The sequence below is a fragment of the Galeopterus variegatus genome, unplaced genomic scaffold, assembly GCF_000696425.1.
Source record: "Galeopterus variegatus unplaced genomic scaffold, G_variegatus-3.0.2 Scaffold2330, whole genome shotgun sequence".
NCBI classification, from domain to species: Eukaryota; Metazoa; Chordata; class Mammalia; order Dermoptera; family Cynocephalidae; genus Galeopterus; species Galeopterus variegatus.
Genome location: NW_007728441.1, coordinates 125,423 through 150,785, shown reverse-complemented (window position 1 = coordinate 150,785; position 25,363 = coordinate 125,423). Strand labels below are relative to the sequence as shown.

Sequence of the window (25,363 nt, the reverse complement as noted above, 5' to 3'; positions counted from 1 at the left end):
TAAATATGGAATCAGAATCACATCAACCTCCTGGTCAAAATGGCCACCCAAATTGTCCCTATCTTTCAAGGCTCAATTTAGTTCAAACATTCCTCGGTTCATTCATTTGTTCAGTCACTCATGGATCACATATTTACTGAACGCCTACTATCTGTATCAATGACACCTGCTGCAGATATAGAAATGAACAAGAACTCAGCATCTGGGGGGGTGACAGACATTAACTTACTAATTACACAGTTAGTTATTGAATTAAAATTGTGGTCAGGGCAAGGAAAGAGAAGTCTGTCTTCCACAGCCAGCCCAGCCCAGCTCAACCGATAATGGCTTCCTACAGATTCCCTACTTATTTTCTGACTGTGGAATTTGCCATTTACTATCTAGTATTGTTACTTGAATGCTTCCAAAGTGTCACAAGTACTTCCTAAAGTTGACTGTAGGCAAGGACCCAGGTCTCAGGCTGCCTTTGCCCCGGTTCCATGCAGAACAAGTATGTGGGGCTCAGTCCAGGATAAAATATGTTCTAAGATCAGCACATCTCTCTCGGGAATAGCAATTCAGAAATGTCATGACAACTTAGAGAAGTCTCTTTCCAACTTGGCATCATTCAGCATTTATGCTTTTAAGGACAGACAACTAACTATTTGAGGATGAACAGAGGGCAGGACTGGGGTGGGGTGGGGAGACCAGTTTATGAAACATGGCAACTAGACCTAATTTTTTTTTCATTCTCTAGGATATGCATTCTTCCTGAGGAAGGGGTCTTTTAAACATCATTGCCAAATCTGTAGTAAACAAAATATATTTTGTTCTTTCGTCTTAGAGCTCTCAAATAAAACAGTGTAAGGCCATAGTTCCTCAGATGGCAATTTCAGATGGTGCTAACAGGATGGGCACTGGAGGTGGAAGGCACAAGTTTTGTGTGACTAGCTGGAGTGACTCCAGAGAAGACAAAGCCCAGCACTCTCTGGATGTAACACCTTGTCTTCTGGGCCGGCACTTCCCTGGATTGTCTGGCTCAGAGGTGACATCAGCCTGCTCCTAGCAAGGCTGTGCTTGAGGACCCTATATGTTAGACTTTTATCTCCAAATGCCAAATAGAGGCAAAGGAGGCCACTGGCGAGTGGGGGTTGGGGAGGAGCACAAGGTGGAAGGGGCCTGGGGGCCAGAAAGCTGGTGACCATCTGCCCCACGCGGTACCAGCCTCAAGCTGCTCCTTTTGCCTCCTGCAGCGGTGGGGAGGAGAGGGGTCACTTTAAGACAAATGAATCCACGAGGCTTTCCTCTCCCAAATGCTGGCTTGTCCTTTGTGTTTTCTCTAAGTGGCTCCCTCCCTGACAACACATCTTCCACTACTACTAGAGGAAACGTTCGAAAGCACAGCTCGGATCCTGTGGTCGGCCTGCAGTGGCTCCCTCCCCGACAACACATCTTCCACTACTACTAGAGGAAACGTTCGAAAGCACAGCTCGGATCCTGTGGTACCTCTGCCCGTGGCCCTTAGAATAAAGTCCCAAGTCCATGGCATTCTCCAACACGGGAACAATGTCCTCTGCTTGTTTGGTTTCCTGGGGCTTGGCAGATAATCCAAGCTAATGAATATTTGATTGTGGAGTGGATGTGTGGCGGGACTCTCTGGGGCTCACCCCTGCTCTCTGTGCTCTCCCAGCATGCCACACCTTTAGTCATAGGGGACTTCTTTTAATCCTCTGACTGCACCCCCCTGTCTGGAATTTACAGCTTTTTTTTTAAAGATGACCAGTAAGGGGATGTTAATCCTTGACTTGACTTGGTGTTGTCAGCACCACGCTCTCCCAAGTGAGCCACGGGCTGGCCCCTCTTACGGCTTTGTTTTGCACACGTTCACCTCTTTAAGGGGATGCACATCTTCCCCTCAAAGCCTGAAGGCTTGTGTGGCTCCTAGTCATTCATCACAGGACAGCCTGCACCTCACCTCCTTTGTGACCCTACCCTCACTCCTGGCAAGGCTAGAGCCCTTCCCCTCAGCTGCAGGAGTGACCACCACTGGATTATGAGCCTCTCAAGGGCAGTGGCTCTGTATTATTTTCCATGGTCAATGCCCGGTACAGAGTAAATGGGCAACAAGTATCTGCTGAATGAATGAAAGAATGAGGAAATAAAGCCGCAGAGGGGCCCTGACCATGCAGCCCTGGGCTTGGCAAGTTTCAGCCATTCCCCAGGCATGGGAGACACTTACGTATTCCACTTCCTTTGATGGGTCGCTGAGGCTGCCGTTGGTGGTTGGGGCAGTCTCTGCGCCCTCTGGCTTTTCCTGTGGCTTCCCCTCCTCCTTGGGCAAGCCGCCCTGCCCTGGGAGGGCCACTTCTCCCACGCCCAGGGCCTCACTCTTATACTGCTTGACAAATTCTTCCATCAGTTTCGACTCGTTCTCCAAAAGTCCGCGGCAGCGAGAGGGGTCCTGGTCATAGATAGGGAGCTGTCTCATGAGCTGGCGTCGGCGGTAATAGGCACCCTCTGTACCTGTCACTGGCTGCTTCTCCTTGGGGATGAGCTCCATGTACTGCAGGCCCTAGGGAGGAGGGGGAGGAAGAAACAGTGTGATCAGTCAAAGAAACCAAGACAGAATCCATCTAAAACTCAAAATGCAGTATCTTTCAACATTATCAGCAACTGAAAGATACATAGTCTTTATTTTTTTACTTAATGTAGCTTTTATTTTCAAATTATAATATCTGTCCATTGTCACAAATAAGAAAACACAAATGAGAGAAAGAATGTACAGGAAAAACACGCATCTCTACCTTGTGTATGAAGGAATGTTCTGTGTCTTGATGTTGGTGATAGTGCATGGAAGTGGATCTATGTCAAAGTTCATCAAACTGTACACAGAAGACGCATACACCTTGCTGTGTGCATGCTATACTTTGATTGAAAAAGCATTTTTAAAAATGATGTCTCATTGGGCCACAGTAAAAGCTTGATAACAACTTTGTGTTTATCCTTCCAGACCAGCTCCTATCTATATTTATTAACACTTACTTGAATGTTACTTTTTGTGTGTGCACACCCCACTTATAATGAGTCAGTGGGTTCTGCTTTTCCTGTGACTGCGATAGCCCATGTTCACAGAGTGGGATAGAGAATGATTCTGATATGTGAGAAAGGAACATGTGTTTGCATCTGTTAATTTATGCTCTATCTGTTCATTGATTCACTAGATCTCTACTTGCTAATAATAATTACTATTTTATTGCTTATTCCCTAAAGACTACTGCAGCTTTCATCTTTGGCACTGGAAAGAGAAGGGAGTCTATACTTACTCATAGGCTAAGTTTTCCATTAGAATTTGAATGAAAATCATTTTGTTTCATTCTCTGACTTGCAAGTAATGGTCATAATTATGATTACAAGTTTACTTCTATTACCAAAAGAAAGTTGCTACTTTTAAACCTCGCTGCTAGTATCACTTGCTGGATAGTGGCCAGTTGATAAAACTCCTACAGTGTAATGAAAGAAACAGCACAAGCTGGCTGAGCTCATACGACCCGTGCACCACTGGGGACTGTCTTCTCACTGGTCCCACATTGATGTGCTTAATTCCTACCTTCGCTCATGGAGTTACCCTCCCTGAACAAGAACCCCCTCTAGTTTTTCCTATACTTACAAGTGGTACCATACGCTCTGGCTACTTGCTATGTTTGAGTTAACCCTCTAATGGGACCATCCACTCCTTGAGGACAGGTGATGTCTCTTCTACTCTAGTAGTGAGAGTGAAGGCTCTAGAGTTGGCCCATACTGAACCAAAATCCTGGTTCTAGGCATGCCAGCTGCATGGAAACAGCCACACAATTCCCTCTCTGTGCACAGTTTGCTTAGCTGTAAAATTTAGGATCACAAAACCTAGTTAACAAGTTACGGCATCTACACCACACATACTGATTTTCCCTTCCCTTTGCTTTTCTGTCTTTTAAATCTGCGACTGTAGTTATACTTACCAGCTAAGTATTTCAAAGCAATCCTTCTCACATGGCACAGCATATAACCATGTTAAAAAGTTACTAAAAATGTAGATTCTCAAGCACCAATCCCCAGTCAAGATCTTGATTCAGTAGATGAGGGGTAGGGTGCAGGAATCTGCATTTTTAACAGGAATCCCAGGTAACTCTGATGCAGGAAGTTGGCCCATGGACCTTACTTAAACTATTGTTTCAATGAAAACTGGCAAGAAAGAAATTAGTGAGATAAACCAACTGTGTTTCTCAAGCATCAGGCAGAGATCTAAGCAAAGGCTGGTGAATGATTCCTCGCTTCCTCAGGTTTTTGCAGAACCCAAAGATTCTCATGGAAGAAATGTGAATTTTGGTAACACCTGACAGAGGCCTAAATGAGCTTTTACTCTGCCCCAAGATGTGGTCACAGATTCGTGTTCTTGATAAGAGTGGCATAATTTAAGTAGATGTCCATTTTAGATTTGTTGGCTTTGCAACATGGATTTCGTTTCCTTCAAAACTGAATATTTTTACTTCATTTACCACACGGGCAACCCTCCTAATTAAAAAAAAAAGTCAATCTAGTTTAAAATTGCTTTTCTTAGAAAATTATAATTAAATCATTATGTGCATAAGGTTTTTCATAATTTATTAATATAAAAATTAACAAAGGCACCTAGTAATAGTAGAATCGACAAGGTCTTAAGTCAATAACGTTTCCACATCGAAACGACTGGTAACCGTCTGCGTACTAATGTGTTCACAGATAACTGTCTGATTTGGCTCTTTTTTTTTTTTAAATAAACAGAAATCTTTCCCTTGGTGGGTCCCAGGGATGAGGAAATAAAGGTGAAGGCCACAGCATGAAACACTGAGAAAAGCAAATTGTTTATCCTGGACATCGTTTTCCATTTCCGAGCCTGACCGTGACTCTGACCTCACCACCTGGTCTGATTCCCACTGCCCAGGTGGCTGCTCCATTTCTATCCTCTTAGAACTCACCTGCCTCATACTTTATCACTTGGGGCTGAACTCATTTTGGAATTGTGGGAATCAACATGGAAATTCATAATGAAATTCATAATGAACAGTATTAGCTGTTCATTATGAACTTCAGGGGATGAGAAACCTGGGGGTATGGTGGGGTATGAGTCCAGAGCCTGGTACTTGCTGGGTGTCATAATAAGTACATTTTGGATGAGAGCATTTTTAGAAAAGGGGGAGAGAGGTGGCTTGGGTTCCCATAGGACTCAAATTGAGGGATGGCTCTGCCCTAGATCCTGGGGGACACCTGTTTGAGATACTTCCTGGCACTGTGTGCTCACAGCATACCCTATTAATCCTGGGTGCATCTACACACTCCAGAATGCTTTTCAAGGTGCTTTGCCAAACCCAGGAGATAGCCTGGGTGGTGGACAGAGCCCTGGGGTGTCAGGAACTCTGGGTTTTAGGTCCAGCCCTGCTGCTGCTCTCTGACTGAGAAAGGATCTAACCTCTGTGCCTGAACATCGTCATTGCAAAATTCAGGGTAGACTGCATGACCACTAGGGTTGTGAGAACTCTGTGGCAACCTCATGTGACCTTGACCACAACTAGGAGAGAGAGAAGAACAATATCACCAACCCTAGTGTTACAGCCCAGGAAAGGGTCAGAGGAGATGATAACTTCTGGTTGGCCAGAGAGGCCAAAGTCCGCCACCTAATGCGTGGACAAGCAGCGGCGCCAGGGCATCACCCAGCCAACTAAGCATCCAGGAAGCCTGTCTTAGGAGACCGGGGCGTCTGGTGGTTTTCCTCTTGATTGGCATGATACTGCAAGTGGCTCCCAGCACAAATATGTCAAAGCAGCGGCGCCAGGGCATCACCCAGCCAACTAAGCATCCAGGAAGCCTGTCTTAGGAGACCGGGGTGTCTGGTGGTTTTCCTCTTGATTGGCATGATACTGCAAGTGGCTCCCAGCACAAATATGTCAGGCAGGTGGCTCTGCAGAACCTAGTCTCAAACTTTAGGGTGCATACGAATCACTTGGAGACCTTGTGGAAAAGCTTCTGGGGCCCACCTTCAGATTCTGATTTTGGAGGTCTGGAGGGGCCTAGAAACGAGGCCCTGTCATTTCACAGAAACTGTAACAGGTTCTCCTGGGTGGGTCTGAAACAGGACATCTCAGGATCGAGGCCTCTTTGGGGGCAGTGGGTGGGGAAAGGGGATGTGACCATCAGAGGATGGCAGGGAGTGGCAGCACAATGCTGGCAGGCTGGGGCAGGGCAGACCCCGGGGAGATGGGCTGGGTTGGAGCCACTTGGACAAGTACACCCACCCCTCCTCCTTCCATGCTTTCCAGGGCCTGCCCCGCGCCAGGACAAAATGAAGGGTTTTGGAGAAGTGGAAACAGGTGCCTTGCCCACTCTGCCAGCGTGGGCCTCACCCTGGCCAGCATCTTGCTAAGTCCATGTGTTGAAGCAGCCCTGCCTGCAGCTGACGCAGCTCATCGGAGAGTCGTCGCTTCCCCTCTGGAGACTGCTGCCTCCCCAGGGTCAGGGTTTAAGGAACTTTAGAAACAGCGAAAGCTCAGGTGGTGCTTACTACATTCCAGGTACTCTTCCAAGTGCCTCACATAGGCTAACCCATTTAATTCTCACAACAACTCTAGGAGGAAGATACTAATGTCACTTGGGGAAACTGAGGCACACAGAGGCTAAGTAACCTCCCTGAGGTCACACAGTTAGTATGTGATACAGACAGCTTTGAATTCAGCACCTCGGGTCTCAAGCCCTTCTGTACTGCCTCTAGAGAGGATGAATAATTTTCAAAGAGAAAAAAATGTCCCCTAATCTCTGGGAGAGTGTGCCTTTGTCATCATTTCAGGGTGACTGGGCAGTGTATCACCTGGTGCCAGGATTCCCCTTTCCCTGGAAATGTCCGTTTCTCTGGCCTTCAAGGGCCTGTACCCCTCCCTGCTCAGTTTTGCCAATAAACACTGTGTTAGGAATCCCGGCACAGTGGCCTTGCCAGCCGGCCGCTCATTAATCCCTACATTCAGTGTCCCTTCACGACTCTGTGTTGGCTCTGGCCCTGTAGAAAAGGAATCTTCCTTCCCAGGGACCCAGTGTCCCTTTGCAGCTCAAAGCCCCAGCTGGGTGCTGGCTCTCTGTCCTTGCATTGTCAAGGCCACTACGTCCAGCTGCCACTGGTATGTGCTCTGTGATGCCTGGCCTTGCCTGGCTGGCCTGACTCCTGCCACCACTCCCTATTCACACATCCATGGCAGACACTGCTAATCAACCCCTGATGAGGGCCTCAGAATCCCCCTGAACACAGCCCTCCAGGCAATCACTATTGATGAGCATAGACTTGGGAAGGAGATGACAGGGAAGAAGGTCTGGGTCCAAGTCAGCTGCCTGCTGCTGCTATGAATCTGTGAGAGACTCTCCCAGGTATCTTTCCAAGAAGCGGACTAAGGTCATGCTCCCAAAACCTTTAGTGAGAGGTGTTTTCTCAAAACAGTTGGAAAGATTGGTTTAGGTTTTTTAAGTTTTTCCTGAGGACCTTGCTGAATTATTTGGTGCTCTGCAGTCTGGCTGGGACATCTAGGGTGGAGTGGTTCCTAGAATCTGTCTGTATTGGGAGAGAAATCAAAAATGCAAAGAGAAAAGTGCAAGGGAAATTTTCCTACTCCCTGGGTTGGGCAGTAGAACATGCATGGGCTTTGGAGTCAGAAGATCCAGTCCTGATTCTTCTCTACCTGATTCTTCTCCAGCTGTCAGCCAAGGACAGTAAGTGGGCTTCATCTCACATGACAACCCCAGTCAATAGTGGCTATGTGGAGTGCTGGGCTGAGGATTCTGAGGCCTGATGAGGCCTCTGTTTGCTCCCCTGTGAAATGGGGCTGTAACATGCTCAGCACACAGGGAGTGGTGAGGTTTGGGGGAGATATACATGCAAAATGGTCAACGAATGCTGGCTCCCTTCATCTTCTCCTTCTGTCCTCCCCTAAATCCTGGCTGGTTTTCAAAGAGTCAAGCTCCTACCTATTCTTGGAAGGCCTCCCTAAAAATGCTTACCCAAGGTACCTGCTTCTTCCTGCCTTCCCTCCCACCTGCCAGTTCTCCTGCTCTGGACTGGTGGGGAAGAGCCCAAGCTCTGGAGCCAGGGAGGCCTGAGTTTAAGACCTGGCTCTTTCACTTAAATCAACTGTGGGCATTTGGCTAGTTGCATTACCTCTCTGAGCCTGTTTCCCCCTCTGTAGATAAAAATACTAGTACATTCCTAACAGTGCTGAAAAGTTAGATGAGATTGTGCATGAATAGCTCTTAATTCAAGACCTGGCTCTTTCACTTAAATCAACTGTGGGCATTTGGCTAGTTGCATTACCTCTCTGAGCCTGTTTCCCCCTCTGTAGATAAGAATACTAGTACATTCCTAACAGTGCTGAAAAGTTAGATGAGATTGTGCATGAATAGCTCTTAGTACAGTTGCTGGCACACAGTAAGTACTCAATAAACATTAGCAATTAGACTTATTGTTACCAGTCCTTAAATACTTAAGAATTTCTCTGGCCGTCATTCTGGTTAGGAAGGATAACAGATAGCAAGTTTCAGTCCCATTCCCAAAATATAATCAGTCCCAATCACTTAGTAATTAAAAAAAATGTTGGGAGGGTGAATGGGAAGGCAGAGTTGTCCAGTCTCAGAAATGTGAGGCCCAGGAGCCCAGCTGCAGGGCAGACAGAGGGGCTCTTTACAGCCGTGTGGTTTTATGAGCCATAATTAATCACTGCCTGACGCTGCCTTCCCCTGATTAGTCTGGGGCTGCAGCATTTGGGGTTTTCATCAGCCAGTTCCTGAAACCCACAGCCAGCTCTTTTATGAGCTGCTTGCTTTAGTTTCCACTGACATCTTGGAGATCACTGAATGGCTCACCCAGGCCCAGGCGCTGGAGGCAGACCCGAGATCCGAACACCTGGCACATCCTGGCTCTACTGCTGACCTGATACCACCCCTGTGGCTGGAGATCGGTCCCGTCTGGCCCTGCAAACTCGTGGAGGCCAGCAAACCATTCTGTGTTTCTTTCTATGTAAAACAATTCCTGCCTCACAAGGTGGTTGAGCTCATGAATTCTGAAGTGTTTTCTTTAAAATGTGCTTTATGCTTTTCAAAAAGTACAGATTAAGAGGAAAAAAAAAAATCTCAGCTTCTCTTCACTTTATCTAGAAGGGATTTCACCCCCTTGCTGTTAAGTGACAGCTTAGGACTCTGCTCCTCCAAGTCTCTGTGGGGAAGGAGCAAGGTCTGTCTGGTTTTTCCACTTACTGAAGGAGGACTGTTGATCTCACTGCACATGATCAGAAAGCGGCTCATGCCATGTGAGATTTCCATGTGAGTCTGGCCACAACTGAATTCTGTTCAATGACATGAGTTCTCATCTCATCACACAGTCAGATGTCAAATGGCTACAAAATTTCCCAACTTTTATTCTCAATTTCTGTACTTTTATCATTGTGCACCCATCACAAGGACTAGGTAGAATGGCTCCAGTCCACAGACCACATTTGGAGTATCTCTGGCCTAGAGATTAACATTGCACCAATATTAACCATGCCTACCATGTGCCCTGAACTGTGCTAGCTGCTGGAATGGCACTAGGTACAGGATAGACATGGTCATCCTAAGCCGTCACTTAAGGGGAGGGGATGAATCTCCTTCTGACAAGAGAGGATAAGATAGCACAGAGATGCATGAGATAATTACAGCTTCTAAAGAAATGGAAAGAGAGAAACAGTGTGGTAGGAGGATGGGTGGCATCTATTGTACATTGGGTAGTTAAGGATGGCCCATTTGAGATTGTCAAAAGGACCCAGCCATGCAAGGAAAGAATGTTTCAAGCAAAGGACAGCCCTGCAGAGGGCAAGAGCTTGAAGTGTTCCAGAACTGGAAGGAGGAAGTCAGTGTGTTGTAAGGCACTGAATGTGGAGGGAGGAACAGGAGCCTGCAGCGACAGGACCATGCAGGACTCCAAGGGCTCTCCTTTTCTTCCAGGAAAGACTTAATTAAAGGCCAGCTTGTATCTCGAAAACTGTTGAGCTTTTTTTTAAAAGATGACCAGTAAGGGTATCTTAACCCTTGACTTGGTGTTGTCAGCACCACGCTCTCCCAAGTGAGCTAACCGGCCATCCCTATATAGGGATCCGAACACATGGCCTTGGTGTTATCAGCACCACACTCTCCCAAGTGAGCCACGGGCCAGCTACCCCCCCCCTTTTAATCACATTAACTTGTGAAAATCATCTAGCCCCTTGCCACTCCAAGTGTGATGTATTGGCATCGCCTAGGTGTTTGTCAGGAATGCACAATCTCGGGACAGCCCCAAGTCTACTGGATGCATTTTAATGAGTTCCCCAGGTGATTGACATACATGCTGAAATTTGAGGAGTGCTGGTCTGGGGCACTGGCTCTTGCAGGTGGTCATATGTGGAGTCACCTCAGGAATCATTTAAAATATTTACATTATGGGGATTTGGGTTCTGCAATCTGGAGCTTCTGATTCAATGGTCTGGGTGAGAGGCCTGGGCATGAGATTTTTCACAGGCCCCTCAGGATTCCAGAGAGCAGCCAGAATGTAACCTAGTGTGAGCCACTTGTCCTCTCTGGGCACCTCTTCCTCAGGGTTGTGAAAAATCAATTTGGTTCTTGCTTCTAACACTAAGAGTCTTCAACTTTTAAGGAGAAGAGAGGGCCATTTTTCTGTTCTCTTGCAGGCTTCCATGGCCACTTTGAGGGGAAATGAACACCTTGCCGACGGAGACAAACACTTTGAGAATCTTCAGTGATTAAATCATCCCCTGTTCAGAAGTAAGGAGCCCAGAAGGAACAATGAATGCACCTGTACTAGAGCTGGAAGGCCCCTTAGAGTTCATATGAACACCCGTTTCATGGATGAGGAAAACTGAGGCCCAAACAGTCTTCACTTCAATATCACAAGATGTAGGAACAGAACTGAAGCCGTAGCCATTCATACTATTTTTGTAACCTTACCCTCTTGCTACCTCACCTTTGAAATTCAGGAACTCATGATATGGCTAATATTTACAAGGATAGGAAAACAACCTGGTTGGAGGAAGCTGTCTTACCAGTTTTTGGGTGACTCCAGGAGGAGCCCACTCGTAGGTGATGGTGTCAAAGGTGGGGTCTTTCCCAGTGGCAATGGGGTTGGTCATAATCATCCGGTTCCTCTTGTAAATCCGGATGCCGTCCCCACCTTTCACCCGGGCAGTGAGAGTGGAATACTTGGAGTCCATCAGCAAGCGGCCAATTTTCCGATCGTCTTCTAGGTCGGAGCTTAGGCAGTGGTCCTCTTGGCTGCATTTGCATGACTTGCATATTTTCCTGGGGGTGGGGTGAGGATAAGTGAGATCAACCTCTAGAAAAGAGGGGCAGAGTCTGCTGCTGGTAGCATCTACCTTCTGAAAACAAGCTCAAAGTTTAATTTAAGCAACTTGGAAAGGTAAGCAGCAGACAAATGGTAACCTGACATAAAAAGGCCTTTGGGATTGGGAACTGTATTTGGGAAATGCGAGTCTTTCTATCAGTCTATCTATGGAGAATATGGGATGTGACTTTTGTTGGTAAAAAGAGTAGCAAGTTTTTCCTCTCAGTGATCACCATGGCAAAGACTGGTTCATTCACTAGAGATGCTCTAAAGCTGGAGTCTGTGTGGACCCTGGCCTGATTCTGGCCCACAACATGCTTTTGTAAATAAAGCTTTATTGGAATGCAGTTGCTTTGGGTCTACAATGGTAGAGTTACAACAGAGACCATCTGGCCCACAAAGCCTAAAATATTTACTATTGGGACCTTTACAAAAAAAGTTTGCTAACCTCTGCTCTAAAGAATTACTAAAATTGTCTTCTAAGATGCATGAGGGTCGGAACTTCAGCAACTTTTAAGCTCTTTAGCATGTATACTGTAGTTAGAATACAGTGGAAATTTTCTTCAAGAAACTTGTGGACAAGACCCAGGGGGAAGTGGGAGGGCTGAGAAAAGCCCTCTAGTTGGAGAGATTAATGTTTTCTGGGAAGACTCTGTCAGGAGGCTGAGAGAGGGAAACACATCCTGGGCAAGGTTCAAATTCACTTGAAAGCCTGCAGCTTCTCTCTGACAACTAAAAAAAGAAAAAAAAAGTGTTTGGTTGCTTTGTATTGTGCTATTAAGGTGTAGAAATCTAGAGAATTCCACAGTGTGAGAGGAAAATTGCTTCCCTCCCTTACCGCCTGGCACCATAGGTGTACTGTGCTGTGTCTCAGGTGCTCCGATGCGTGAGATTTAAGAGCTTGTTAAGTAAAGAGAGCAATGTCAAGACCAACCACAGACATGGGGAAGGGCTAAGCAAAGGAGATTTCATTGCAGCTGCATGATTGTGTCACAGCCAGGCAAGCCAAAAGAACCCTCCTTTTCTTTTCTACATGCAGGAGATTAACATGCCTGGTTGTGTACCAAAACTGTTGATTGTGGGGCTAGGAGGAGCATGCCTTGATGGTCTACATCAGTGGTTCTCAACCAAAGTCAATTCTGTCCCCTGGGGCATTTAGCAACGTCTGGAGACATTTTTGTTTATCACAAAGAGGAAGGGGGTGTGCTCCTGGCATGTAGTGGATAGAAGCCAGGGTTGCTGCTGAACATTCAACAATGCACAAGATGGCCACTCACAACAAAGCATTATCAGATCCAAGATGTCAATAGTTCTGAGACTGGGAAACCTTCATCTAATAGGAAGAAGAGGAGGCCTTATCACAATCTTCAAGGAGCTTACAGATGGGGTGGAAGAGGGAGAGAAAATTAGATGTAAACTATGACATAAAGTAGAATGAGGTTGGGTCATAGAGAGTTGTATGCAATCTGGGGTAGGTCTGCTGGCCTGGACCAGTTCTGCGGGATGTTAGCAGGTGGTACATAGAAAAAGGCTTCGTGCCCAGTGGTAATGAGTTTGGAGAAGAGTGGGTTAGAGGAGGTTAAACACCTATCCTTAGTGCAAGGCTGCTCCTTGTCTTTAACACACTGGCATTTCGAATGTTATTTGAGAAGTTCAAGTTCATATTCAGTGGGCTGCAATTTGAGAAATGTTAAGATTGATAATCTCAAGGATTCATTCCAGCAATACCGAAGAGAAAATGACCCTCAGGGTGCTGCAGGGCAAACACAAATAGTCTTTCTTTTCTCACAGAAGAGGTTGCTTGTTTATCAGAACCGGGGAATATTATTCACGATCAATAATATTCCTTTGCCCATCCCTTTTAGGAGCCAGACATGGAAGAGACTGCTTCTGGAAGATGACAGGCCATAGCTAATGTGATGGTTTCCATGTAGGGGGTGAGAGGAGCAGGGCAGAGGCAGTAGGAGGAGGAAGAAGGAGGAAGTGAAGGAAAGCCCAACGTGGAGGAACACGGAGGAGCCCCATCTCCAGCGTTCCACGTCCCATCGGGCCCTCTTACCATCCCATGCCTTCCATGCATGGGACTGGATGAGAAAGCTGCTCTGTGCTTTTCTGGTTACTACGGAATCCCAGGATGCTATTAGAGATGTTGGGAATGCAAAACATTTAGAAATGGAAAATGTTAGAGAATATGAGGTGTTCTTTGAGATTGTGTCAACATTTCTTCTCCTTTCGTTCACGCTCTTCATGTTGCCAGGCACGTTGCTGGGACTTTACAGATGAAGAGGACACTCTCTTACCCTACCCCCACCCTTTTCAGGCACCCAGATAGTGGAGAACATAGATATACCCAGAAAGATCCTAAATGATATTAAAATAGCCATTTCTGCAATCTGTTATCAATAGCCTGGTAGTGAATTCTGTCCTGTGATGATTAGTAGAGAGGCCTTTCTATTAAACCAGGTTGGCAGGCACTTTAATCATTTAAGTATCTTTTAAACAATTAAGAGTATGAAAATTAGAGCATAAAAATGGTTTGACAGGGCTTCCCTCCTAAGGTTCTGTGACGTCACAGCTACAACACGGGTCGAATTTAAGTCCCTATCAGGGTTGTTCAAACCAAAGATGACACTTGATATGCAGGACCTACAAATGCTATCCGTACTTCTCAAAGACAAATTCCTGTGACGTCACAGCTACAACACGGGTCGAATTTAAGTCCCTATCAGGGTTGTTCAAATCAAAGATGACACTTGATATGCAGGACCTACAAATGCTATCCGTACTTCTCAAAGACAAATTCACTTGATGTTGAAGTCACTTGTAGGATGACAAGGAGATGTAGGGATTAAAACAATGTTCAGAGACTTCTGCTTCCAGCCCTGAGGAGCAGGGTCCAGAATTGTCCTCCCTCCATAAACAACTAGAAAACCAGGGAAAATACAATGAATGACCATTCTCAGATGTTGGAGGGCAGGCAGTGCAGGATTGTGATCCTTGAGAGAAGAGGAAACATTATTGAACTGACTCTGTGGGCGCATTTAGGGAACATTTTTCTCCCGCCCCAAGAACTTTAAAAGGAACTGTCTTCAAAGAGCTGAAGAAGAGACCCTGATGGAAGATTCAGGACCGATGGGGTTGAAATAATAGGGAAGTTTACTTTCTTCAAGGCCAGAAAGAGCTCAAGAGGCAAAAGAGAAGCATGGGGAGTTCTTTCTCTTGGGAATGTTTCAGTTGTAGGAGGAATTTTTGCAGGGGATGGAAGCCTGGGTTGGATGACCTTAAAAGTTCCTTGCATCCAGAAGACCATGTGAGCTCCCCTGAGGTCAAGGACTGTCAGGGAATGGAGTCAAGGAACCGTCTTCTGCTTAAAAAGCTCATAGCCCACAGTGTTGCAGATGGTTAAGAACATGGGATGGGTTTTGTGTAGATCTGAGTTCAAATTCTGCCATTTAGTAGCCATCTCCCCAATACCCACCCTCAGTGTCCTGACCTGCAAAATGAAGAGACTAATACTCACTGCTTAGGGTTATTTCAGCACTTAAATATAAACTGAGTGATTTCATTCAGTTCATCAATAAGTAGTTATTTTTGTAATTGCCATCTCACAATGGCAGTCAGAATCTCTGAGAAAACATCTCCCAAATTTTGTTTCCCCAATGAGTGCCCAAGTCCACACTATGGCAGTGAGGACAAAAGCTTCTTCTTTGCTCCTGTGTTCCATAGAGCTTAGCCTCTTTCTTTCAGGGCTGGAAGGACAGTCACACAGGCTGTGCCCTGCACAACTCCAGGGGGTGTCTCCGCATAGATGCTGATGTGAATACTGCCTGGGAGCTGTGTAACGTGGCACCTAAGCCTTGTTCTCAGAGTCCTCCACAAAAAAAGAAACAAACAAAGAAAGAAAAACTCTGCAAGTCCAAGTCCAGCTGGATCTTAGGCTCACCTGCATAGATATAAATACTAGGTCCTGGTTTTTAAGTACTATGTACCGAATGACTTTTATTTCTGTTCCAGGGGCCACTTAGATGAAAACCCAGCAAGAGGGATGATGAAGCATTTGGAAGAGATCAAACCCCAGGGCAGACAGCCCTACCCTACATGCACCGGGCACCAGCTAACACCTGCCCTCATCCTTCCAGAGCAGTCCCTGCTGGGCTGAGCTTGGTGGCCTCTGCCTTGAAATGGTTTACGAAGCACTAAGCTCCTTCTTCAGATGTTTACTCCCAAGAACCTTTTACTTGTTCCTGAACTGGGCCAAGCAGAAGTGCCTTCACTCTGCAGCCATCCCTCCCAGTGATGCATGCATCCTAAGCGGTCCCAGCAGAGAACGACCAGGGTTCCCAGAAAGGACAGCCAAGAAATGAAGGCAGGCAGAGCCCCTCCTGACAAATCTGTTACCTCCATGAATGTGGCTCGAAGCCCAAACACGTCCCCTTGCATCTCAGGCAAGCCACACCTCTTGCTGATTGCTGCTGGCCCAGGGACATCTGGAAAAGGAGATAGAAAAGAGGGTGTTTTCCTTCCAAACATCTTGGACCAGGGATGCTTGACCTCTCAAAGACTTGGCATGTCAGCAAAGGGATTGTGTGGGGTTCAAAGGCTCGAGATCAATAAGCCATCACTAACTGTTTGAACAGAGAAAGCCAGCTGGGAATGCGGCCATAGGGCAGGCAAGAGTGAAGGGTGGGGCCCTTCCCAATAAAAATGCAATGGGGGCTCATTCCCAGCCTCCAGTGCCCTTGCAAAGCACCAAGTCTGGTTGGAAACACTGTGCTGTGAGTGACCATATGCTCCTTCCCCCACCTTCTCCCACTCCCCTGATCTGCTTGTCACTGAAATGGAATCCTCTAGTGAGTGCCTCCTCTCCCTTATTTATTCATGATTTATTGATAGGGTGTGATTAAACCAAAGCTACAGGCACAAACAAATGTGCATGCTGCCAAATGCTTATAGCTGAAAGCATAACTTATATATCTTGCTAAAACACTGAAAATTGCATGAGCATTTAACCTCTCTTTTGGAAGGAGAACAATGCACAAGACAGGTTTTATTATTCGTTAAGAGGCAAAGGAAACGAAAGTGCACCGGCTGCTGCTTCTGCCCATGTGTTTAGATACAAATGTCTCTTAAATGCTGTCCTCACACCAGCAGCCACACCTGGGAGCTTGAAAAAAATGCAGACTCCTAGGCCTTGTCCAAGCCTTTTTGAATCAGAATTTGCACTTTAACAAAATTCCCAGGAGATCTGTATTACATTAAAATCGGAGAAGTAGTGGGTTAGTGTACAGATCTGCTGGCTGAGAAACTTACCTAACTCTCCACTGGGGGTGGGAGTGGGAATGACTCGGTACAGCTAGAGACATTTATCATGATTTTAATTAGAAGCAAGGCTCAATCAGCTAGGAAGATAAAGGGATAAACTCCTCATCGAACCAACGTTATCATTTCATTTAACCATTTATTCAGCATCTACTATGTACCAGGCACAGGGGATAAGAGGTAAGACTCAGGTGTGCTCTAGGAAACACACAGTCTAGGTAGGGGGTCAATGTAGAGGAAAACACACACTCATCACCTGCTCCTGCAAATGTTAGGTTTGAGGTCAGGAAGCTGCCTACTGTATAGCAGAAACGCATGGACTTTGGAATCTGAGAGACTTGGGTTCCAGTTCTAGCTTTTTAATTTACTGGTTGCATGGCCTTAGACAAACTGAGTCTGAGCTTTCTCACCTGCCAAATGGGTACAGAGATAATATATGTGATATGCCAGACCACTTTAGGTACTAGAAATGATAACTGCTAGTATTCTGAACTCTGACTTTAGAAGCACAGAGAATGGTGTTCATAAACTCATATGGAAAGTCCAGGGAGGCTTTTTAGAGGAAGTGACTTTGGATTTGGGCTGTGCAAAATGAACAAACAGAAAAGAAGGAAGAGAATGTGCAAGGGCAGAAAGATGCAAAAGACACAAGGGGTAGGGTGTCACAATCTGCATATGCCCCTTGGGACAGTACTAGTCTATGTCTTTGCTTTCAAGAGGGGAAAAAACAAGTAGTGTGACCTGTGCAGCCACCTTCATTGTCAATGTTAGAATTTAAAGAGAGATACGCAAAACAACAGTTACCCTTCACAATGCTTCTCTTCTGCACTTCAAATCTTCCCACGAGAATGCCTAACTCCATGCCTCCTGCTTGGTGACTGCTGTTTACACCATGTCTTCATATACCAAGCTGTTCTGTTTAGTACATATTCACAGAATCGGGGAGCAAGAGCCATGTTGCACATATTTGGAGGGAAGCATGTTTCTATTTGTGCCTGTTCAGTGCTAGATTCATTTTAAAAGTGAAAATTAAGATGACGCTCACTACTAACTCACACATCTGAGCTGGGGAGCTTTCATTCACAGACAGAACTTTGCTCCCTAAAACCACTGGTATGTAAGCTTGGTTATTTCCACCTCTCCTTGACACCTTGAATTCTACTAGTTGAAATATAGTGATCCTTCTACACTTACTACTCGAGTGATTCAAAGCTTATTTTGGGAGGTATACGATTTATGAATAAAGCTTTGTTGTTGGACTGTTTCAGATATACCTAGAGGCCTGGAAATAGAAGAGAGATGTGGGGAGCATTTCGTAAGTGGCAAAGCACTCCGCATGCTGGAGTGTTATTCTTCTTCTAATGAGAGGCTGATTTAACAGTTATCCGACAAGGGGATTAGTCCTGATGCTTGGCTGGGAAAGCTGAGCCTCAATTCTGTCGCTGGCTTAGGATCTGGTTTAGAAATAGTGATGTAAGTCAGAACAGTTCACAGAGCACTGGCCTACGATGCGGGGGACTGGCCTTCCAGTGCCAGCTCTGGCATTTATTAGCTGTGCAACTGGAGGTGAGTAATTTCCTTACCCAGCCTGCGTTTCTCCTTTGTAAAATGAGAAAACTGGCCTAGATTGGGGTGGCCCAAATTCTGTTCCGCGGGATACTCATTTTGTGAGATGTTACAAAACGTTTGTTGGGGGTTGGGGGCGGTAGGAAGCAGGATCACATGATCAAATAAAAATGGCGGGCACTGGATGTGCAAAGGCTTTCAAACCTTTGCAATACCAGAGAGGTGGACAGCAGGCAGCTATTTCAAGTTTACAGACCCAGGCTTTGGAGGTAGGCAGGTCTGGAATTTAGTCCCAACTTTGCCCCTTTCTTCTGCTGCACTTAGGCAAATGACTGGGATTGCTGGGTCTTAGTTTCCTAACCTGCGTCATGGGGATAACAGGAATCCGACCCACCTCATGGAGTTAGCATGCAGTTAAACGGGATGCTGCATGGAAAAGGCTTAGCATACACTTATTATGCACTGACTGTTGTGGTTGTCATTACATCTTGTGAAAAACAATTCAAGACCCTGAATTTTATTTCTAGCTTCAGAATCCTAGGGGAGTTCAGAGGAACTATTTTTCTAACTGTATAACTCACCATACCTCTTGATTCTCTACTTCGTTTCACACATATAAGAGTTGCCTCTCTGACGATTAAAGAAATGAAAGTAAAAAAAAAAAAATTAGTCCCACACGTGTTCTATCCTTAACAATGAACTCATTGATCAAAGCCAATCCTAGCCCTTTGCCACTGAAGTGATCTGCTACCCATCACCTAAAGAAAACTGACATTAAAAATCACAAGCAGCACAAAGAAAGCCAAGCGTAGTCAGGTGAATGATCACACAGGAGATCCAGCCAGGACGCCAGGTGCAGGAAGCAGAGAGGTGGCCCAAGCCTCCATCCTGCTAGTGGGATGGTTGCTATGGTGACAGAAGTCCATGCAGAGAAAAAGAAATGACTTTGCAAGGGAGAAATAGATATGGGCCGTTAGGCCACCCCTGTAGCCAGTTTCCTGGCTGTCTGTTCAACACAGTAATAAATAGCCACTTGTCCATGCATGCCCTGCATCCAGGAGCCAGACAGGCCAACTGTCTTCAACATGGAGAAAATGATGATGTTGTTTATTGAGGAGGGGAAAAAAGTCAGCCAGACCCAGTGTTCTAAATAAGATACTCTGGTTTATAAACAGTAGACTTCTCTGATGTAGACTGTCTCCATTGAAAGACAGCACAGTGTCTCACATTGCTGAGAAGAGAAAAGCTTAAAAGGAACCATCACTAAAAAAAGTTTCTTGGAATGTAGCATCTAATCTGTCCTTTCTTTTGAGGGGAGGAAAAAATGTTTTGACAGTTTTCTTTGGCTCAGGTTAGTAGGATGTGGTTCATCTGATGCTGTGGGACTGAATGGTGTCAGGGATGTAAAAGAACTTAAATCAGACCAGGAGCCCCCAGGGGATGCAAGGAGCAGGGGGCAACCTTGGGACTACTCTTTCCTTTAAGACATTGCCCTTAGGTGAACCCCAGGGGAAGTCTTAAAGGGGAAAAGCCACTTTGAGATGAAGGGAAATTTAAAATGGGAAATGCAATCTGGAGTTTAGGGATGAGCACAGAATTTGGAATTAGAAAACGGGGCTCTCTTCTCAGCTCAGTTCTTCCTCTTTGTGTAACTCTCTTTCTTTCTCTGAAAATGAATTATCCCTACCCTTTTTGCCTCAACAAGGCTGTGGTGAGCATCGTGTAAGATTAAGAGTTTGTAAAATGAAATCACTATTTACCATTGCTAAACAAATTATCCAGAACCTAGAAATAAGGCAGAAAGGTGAGTGGCACATCCTTTCAATGTCATTTGGTGGCAATATGACATTGGCTCCTCCCATCCCCACCAAGATTATCTATAGAAATTTACTTTGCTCAGCTACAAAACTTGGTGAAGATACACAGTACCTTGCAGACCTCAGTCCAGTTGAGATACAAATAATTTTTGTCCTTTTCAAAAAGATAATCCCAAAGGTTATGGTTTATTGAAGAACTAAGCCTGAGCTCATGCAAATCTTAGAACAACCCTGTCAGGTCGGTATGTTGCACCGGTTCTCAAGGCATGGTCCCCAAGCAGCAGCAGTAGCAGCACCTGGGAACTTGTCAGCACTGCAAATTTTCAACCCTCACCCTGGACCTATGAGATCACACACTCTGGGGCAGGGCCCAGCCCTCTCTGCTCGAGCCCTTCAGGTGATTTGGATACACAAATAAAGTTTGAGAGCCACTGATATGTTGTCAATACCCCCAACTTGCATGAGGTTCAGATCCTATATAGGGATGGCCGGTGCGCTCACTGGCTGGGCACGGTGCGGCCGGTCTCAAAAAGGACAAAAAAAAAAAAAAAAAAAAATTGAAAATAAAACTGCCATACAACCCAGCAATCCCACTTCTGGGTATACATCCAATGGGAATGAAATCAGTACGTTGCAAAGATATTGGTGCTTCCACGTTCACTGCAACATTATTCACCACAGCCAAGATATGGAAACAACCTAAATGTCTGTCAATGGATGGATGGATAAAGAAAATGTGGTGTGCACACACAAGCACTGGAATATTATTCTGCCTCAAAGAAGAAAGTAATGTCATTTGTGACAACATGGATGAACCTGGAGGACATGTTAAGTGAAATAAGCCAGGCACAGAAAGACAAATACTGCACAATCTCACTTATCTATGGAATATAATGTAGCCAAACTTATAGAAACAGAGTAGAACGGTGGTTGCCAGGCGTTAGAGAGTGGGGGAAATGGGAAGAAGTTGGTCGAAGAGTACAAAGTTTCAGTTGCCCAAGATGAGTAAGTTCTGGACATCTAATGTACAGCCACACTGTAACTGTGGTTAACAATTATTGTATACCTGAAATTTCCTAAGAAGGTAGATCCAAAAAAAAGAAGGTAACTATGGTGAGGTGAGACATGTAGATTAGTTTGATTAGTTCACAATGTATACATATATCTAAACATCAAATCGTACACCTTAAATACATACAATTTTTATTTGTCAATTATACCTCAGTAAAGCTGAAAAATATTCCCTTTTCCATACTCAGCTTGTGGACCATCATTCCCTACAGGGAGAGTGTTTACAGCAAATCTGACTTTTGTTGTCATTTCATCTTGGCCACATCTGCCTGGCACAAGCCTGCTTTCAGGTTTTAGTGCCAAATGCAGCAATTCTTGTAACAATTGGACGGAAGGGAAACCACAGCCCTTCCTCTAAATTTCACTGTGGCTGTGTCCCCTCTGGGGCTCTTGATGATACTGAGACCCTCTGCCCTGCCAGAAGCCTGGGGTGGTCCCCACACCCTCCCCAACTTCAGACCGAATGGGGGACTGAGAGATCCCTCCAGATGGAGAAGCCTAACCTGGGAACATGTAAGACCCAAATCGTTACAAGAAGCATGGGAAGTCATTGTGTTTTGTCTTGTTTTTGTCTGGCAGCTGGCCGGTATGGACCCTTGACCTTGGTGTTATAACAACACACTCTAACCAACTGAGCTAACTGGCAAGGCCTAGTCATTGTTTTTTTTTTTTTTCCTTAAGAAGTATGATTTTTTGGGGGAGGAGCCTGTCTGGGAAGGCTTTTTCATTTTCCCGCTTAAGGAGCCTGGGATCTTGAGAAGGGTCTGGACTTCTTCCACTTTTTGAAGCTCCCCAACAATTAAAACAAATGAGTTGCCAAATCAGGGTTACAAAATCTTTGAACAGAGTCATGAAACCAATATTCTCACCAATATGGTAACTGTCTGCCTGACGTTAAAGTCTACATTTGCTGCCCTTCCTGAATGTAAACCCTGTGCCCACTGCTCCTCTAGGGGACAGGTCCTGTGTGCCACCAGAGGAGGCAGCCAGGGGGCTGGCAGGAGACCCAGCAATGCTGCGGGAAGGTGAGCCAAGACCCTTTCCAGTCTGTTTGCTTGTAAACATCAGGGTGACTTTTTGCACCCTATTCCATCATATGTATTTCTTCTGCTGCAGTGTAAGACAAGTGCTCCCCATCTTGCTCCCTCCAGTCTTAAAGCAGAAATGTTGCTCTATGTTTACCCACTGGCTTCTTGCTCACCCACTTTCCCAAGTTTTGGGAAGCTCCAAGCTAGGGGTTTAGGCTAAGGGCAAGGCATTTTTTTTTTCCCAAAAATGAGGTGAAAGAGTGGTACTTGTAGCCCAAATCCTGGAGAATTCTATCTTTTACCCCATCCAGCCTTGACATATGACTGGCTTGGAACCTGATGGTTACAGGCAGAGGAACGTGCAGAGCTGGCTGCTGTCATTCTCCTTATCTGAACTTCCTTTCCCCGCCTCTGACCTGTGTTCTCCACGAACAGTGGAAACCAGCCATTGAAACGACCTTGCATAAAGTGCCTCCTAAAACCATGGCAAGTCTCACAACGGCAGCAGCAAAGACCTCATCTACATTAGAGGTCATGTGCCAGATAGTCTTCAAGGAGGGGTGTGTGTGTGTGTATTTAAATCTATGGTTTCTACCCTGGGGTCACTCCTTGGACATTTCTATTCTGTCTGGACAAGCATGGATATGAAGAAATCTCTTCAGTTTAGATACCCTTTTCCTAAATTGTGTAATGATGATAAAAATGCAGACTAAACAAATTGCGATTGTTTTAAAAGATCATTGTGTTTGCTTTTAAAGATCAGTCCTATTTAAAGTAACAAAAAAGGACCACAATTGTTAGGTGATGAGCTGATGGCAGGAGTGCTTGAATCGGTAGTATTTCAGGGTAAACAATTCAATTATTTTTCCTACTAAATGGTTTGTGTGTGTTGAATGTATCCCGTGGACTGGCTGTAGTTGAAAGAATCAGATGGATTTACCTTGTGATGTTAGGACTTTCTGGTGTCCCAGATAAAGTTTTAAACAAATGCTGAATGAAAAAATACTTTTTACTCTCTATAAGATATGGTATGTTCTTTTTAATTTTTCATTCATTCATTAATTCATTTATTAATTCATTAATTTTTGTCTCAAGATAGTTTGTCTAGGTTCAACTGTAGGAGACTTTGGGTTTGGGACAAAATACACCATGTTCTCCTTACTGTCCCCCTCTCTCAACATGCCATATTTCATGGGTAAAATTAAGTTAAAATCAGGGTGGTCACAAAAGAGAAATGAATTCATGTATGCCCAACATGCTCCTCCAGAGCATGTAAAAGATCAGCAGGATGTGTGGTCTCCCAAGCCCTTTTGGGGGTTGGTGAAAGAGGCTTGTTGCCCCTATGTCTCTCGTACCAGCGGTCCATGAAGTCATGTCCCAATCACCCTGCTGAGGCTCCTCCATGAACATGCCCCTAGGGCAGTTCTGGAAAAGCCAGCCAATTCTTCCTCAGGGAGGTCTTTGACTTTCCTAGACTAGGTACCTACTCTCCTCCCGCTTCAAGCTTCTAACCACCGTGTATGTCTCCTTCTGGAACACCACTACCTGTGGTCACTTGTTTACTTCTGCCTTCCCCTCTGGGGGAGGGAATAATCAGAGACCAGCAAGGTTTACATCACGTGTGAACAAAAAGGGTTCATCTGGCTATGAGAACGGAGTAGAGGAGCAAACCCATATGTGGAAAGGGAAGTATAAAATGAAAGGCTTCTTTGTTTAAGACCCTGCCCTCCCATCCCCCTCTCTGCCAGCCAAGCTTCACTGATTAGAGACTGGTTCCAGAAAAGCCCAAATGCCCAGAACCAGGGCCATAAAAGAAGGAAGCCTACCTTCGGGGTGGCTGATGGTGGTGGTGGTTCTAAAACCGTATTTCACCTCAAAAGCTGACCCCACTGCCTGCATCCCAGAAATATCCTCCTGTCCAAAACCTCATTATTGCAATCACAGCTCCCTCAGTTATCTGGTCTACTAACTGAGCCACCTACTAACGTCTGCCTCTTACCACATTATCACTTGGCAGAACAGAGCAGACACTGCGAGCGCTTGGTTAGCCAAGAGAGGGGATGTACTATCCTCTTTTCTCCCCTCCTTTCTGTCTGCCTTTTTGATAATTTCTCCCTTTTGTATTTTTAGCACTTTCATCAAAAAATAGGCCAAGAGGTGATAAGTCTGAAATCAGTACATTTTTCAAGGGTTTGCAACTCTTGGAAAGGCCTGACATAAGGGACTTTTGGATAAAAGAGCTACAGCAATTCCATGAAATAATTTGCATGGCTGGAAGTCCTCAAGTTGGCACTAGCAAGAACCTTTGAAAAGGGGAAGCCTGGAAATAGTCGCAGAGTATCTCTTTGATCTTTTGAAGGTGATGGGGTTGGGGTCATTTTGAAAATGAGGAGTACAGAATGAGGCATAAAGTTCCAAATCCTAAATTGAATGACTCTCTGCTGGGGGATGGGGTCTGTGTGATGGCGCACAGAGAATCTAGCAAGTGGCAGTCCCCGCCCAGTACGCGGACTTCTTTGTTTAACATTGTGCTGGCAGGGCAAAAGCGATGGTGACCGAGGGAGAAAGGAAACCAGCCTCTTTGGCCGCCAGCTTCTTGCTGATAGCTGATGTTTACACGCCTTTGTATCCAAAGCAGGTCCACAAATCTTATGTATAAGATCCTGACAACTGAAGCGATAGGATTTCTAAGACTGAACGAATATTTTCCTTTGACACCAGCTCCCTTTGAACTAGCTACAGACATTGTCCCTGCTTAATGTGAATGGCAAATTGTACAAAGTCCAACTGACAAAACCAGCTGAGGGGGTAAAACCATTCTCCCTTATCTTTTTCAGAATTGCCCAAGTTTCTAGAAAAGTCAGCCCACTATAAAGGGCTAACTGCTTAATTAAATGAGTCAGTGAAAGGAGGGTCCTCCTACCTCTACCCACCTCTGGACTTTTTATGTATCTTTTGAGACCATTCAGATTCCCAGAGGGTGGGCATTATGTTGATTTGCTATGAAAGGGATTCCTATAGGGCAAGAGCTGACCTGGCACTTCTTGCCAAACTAAATGTTTCCAGGGGCTACAGCACAATCTTTTGGTCTTGGAGTTGTCTTTTTTCATTCTTGCATGTGCCTTGCCAGTTTTTTGGAAGAAGTAATAAAGCCACCAGCCTCACTA

At 45.4% G+C, this 25,363-nt stretch overlaps 1 protein-coding gene across 1 annotated transcript in view; it reads right to left on the bottom strand.

Moving 5' to 3' along the window:
- The window catches only part of LMCD1 (LIM and cysteine-rich domains 1), a 58,827-nt gene that overhangs the window by 15,519 nt on the left and 17,945 nt on the right, over positions 1–25,363 (bottom strand). Inside the window, exons 2-4 of the mRNA XM_008581333.1 lie at positions 15,794–15,882; positions 11,097–11,352; positions 2,219–2,551 (exon numbers count right to left, since the gene is read on the bottom strand). Of these exons, the coding sequence (XP_008579555.1) occupies positions 2,219–2,551; positions 11,097–11,352; positions 15,794–15,882 (678 nt within the window). The remainder of the gene's footprint in view (positions 1–2,218; positions 2,552–11,096; positions 11,353–15,793; positions 15,883–25,363) is intronic.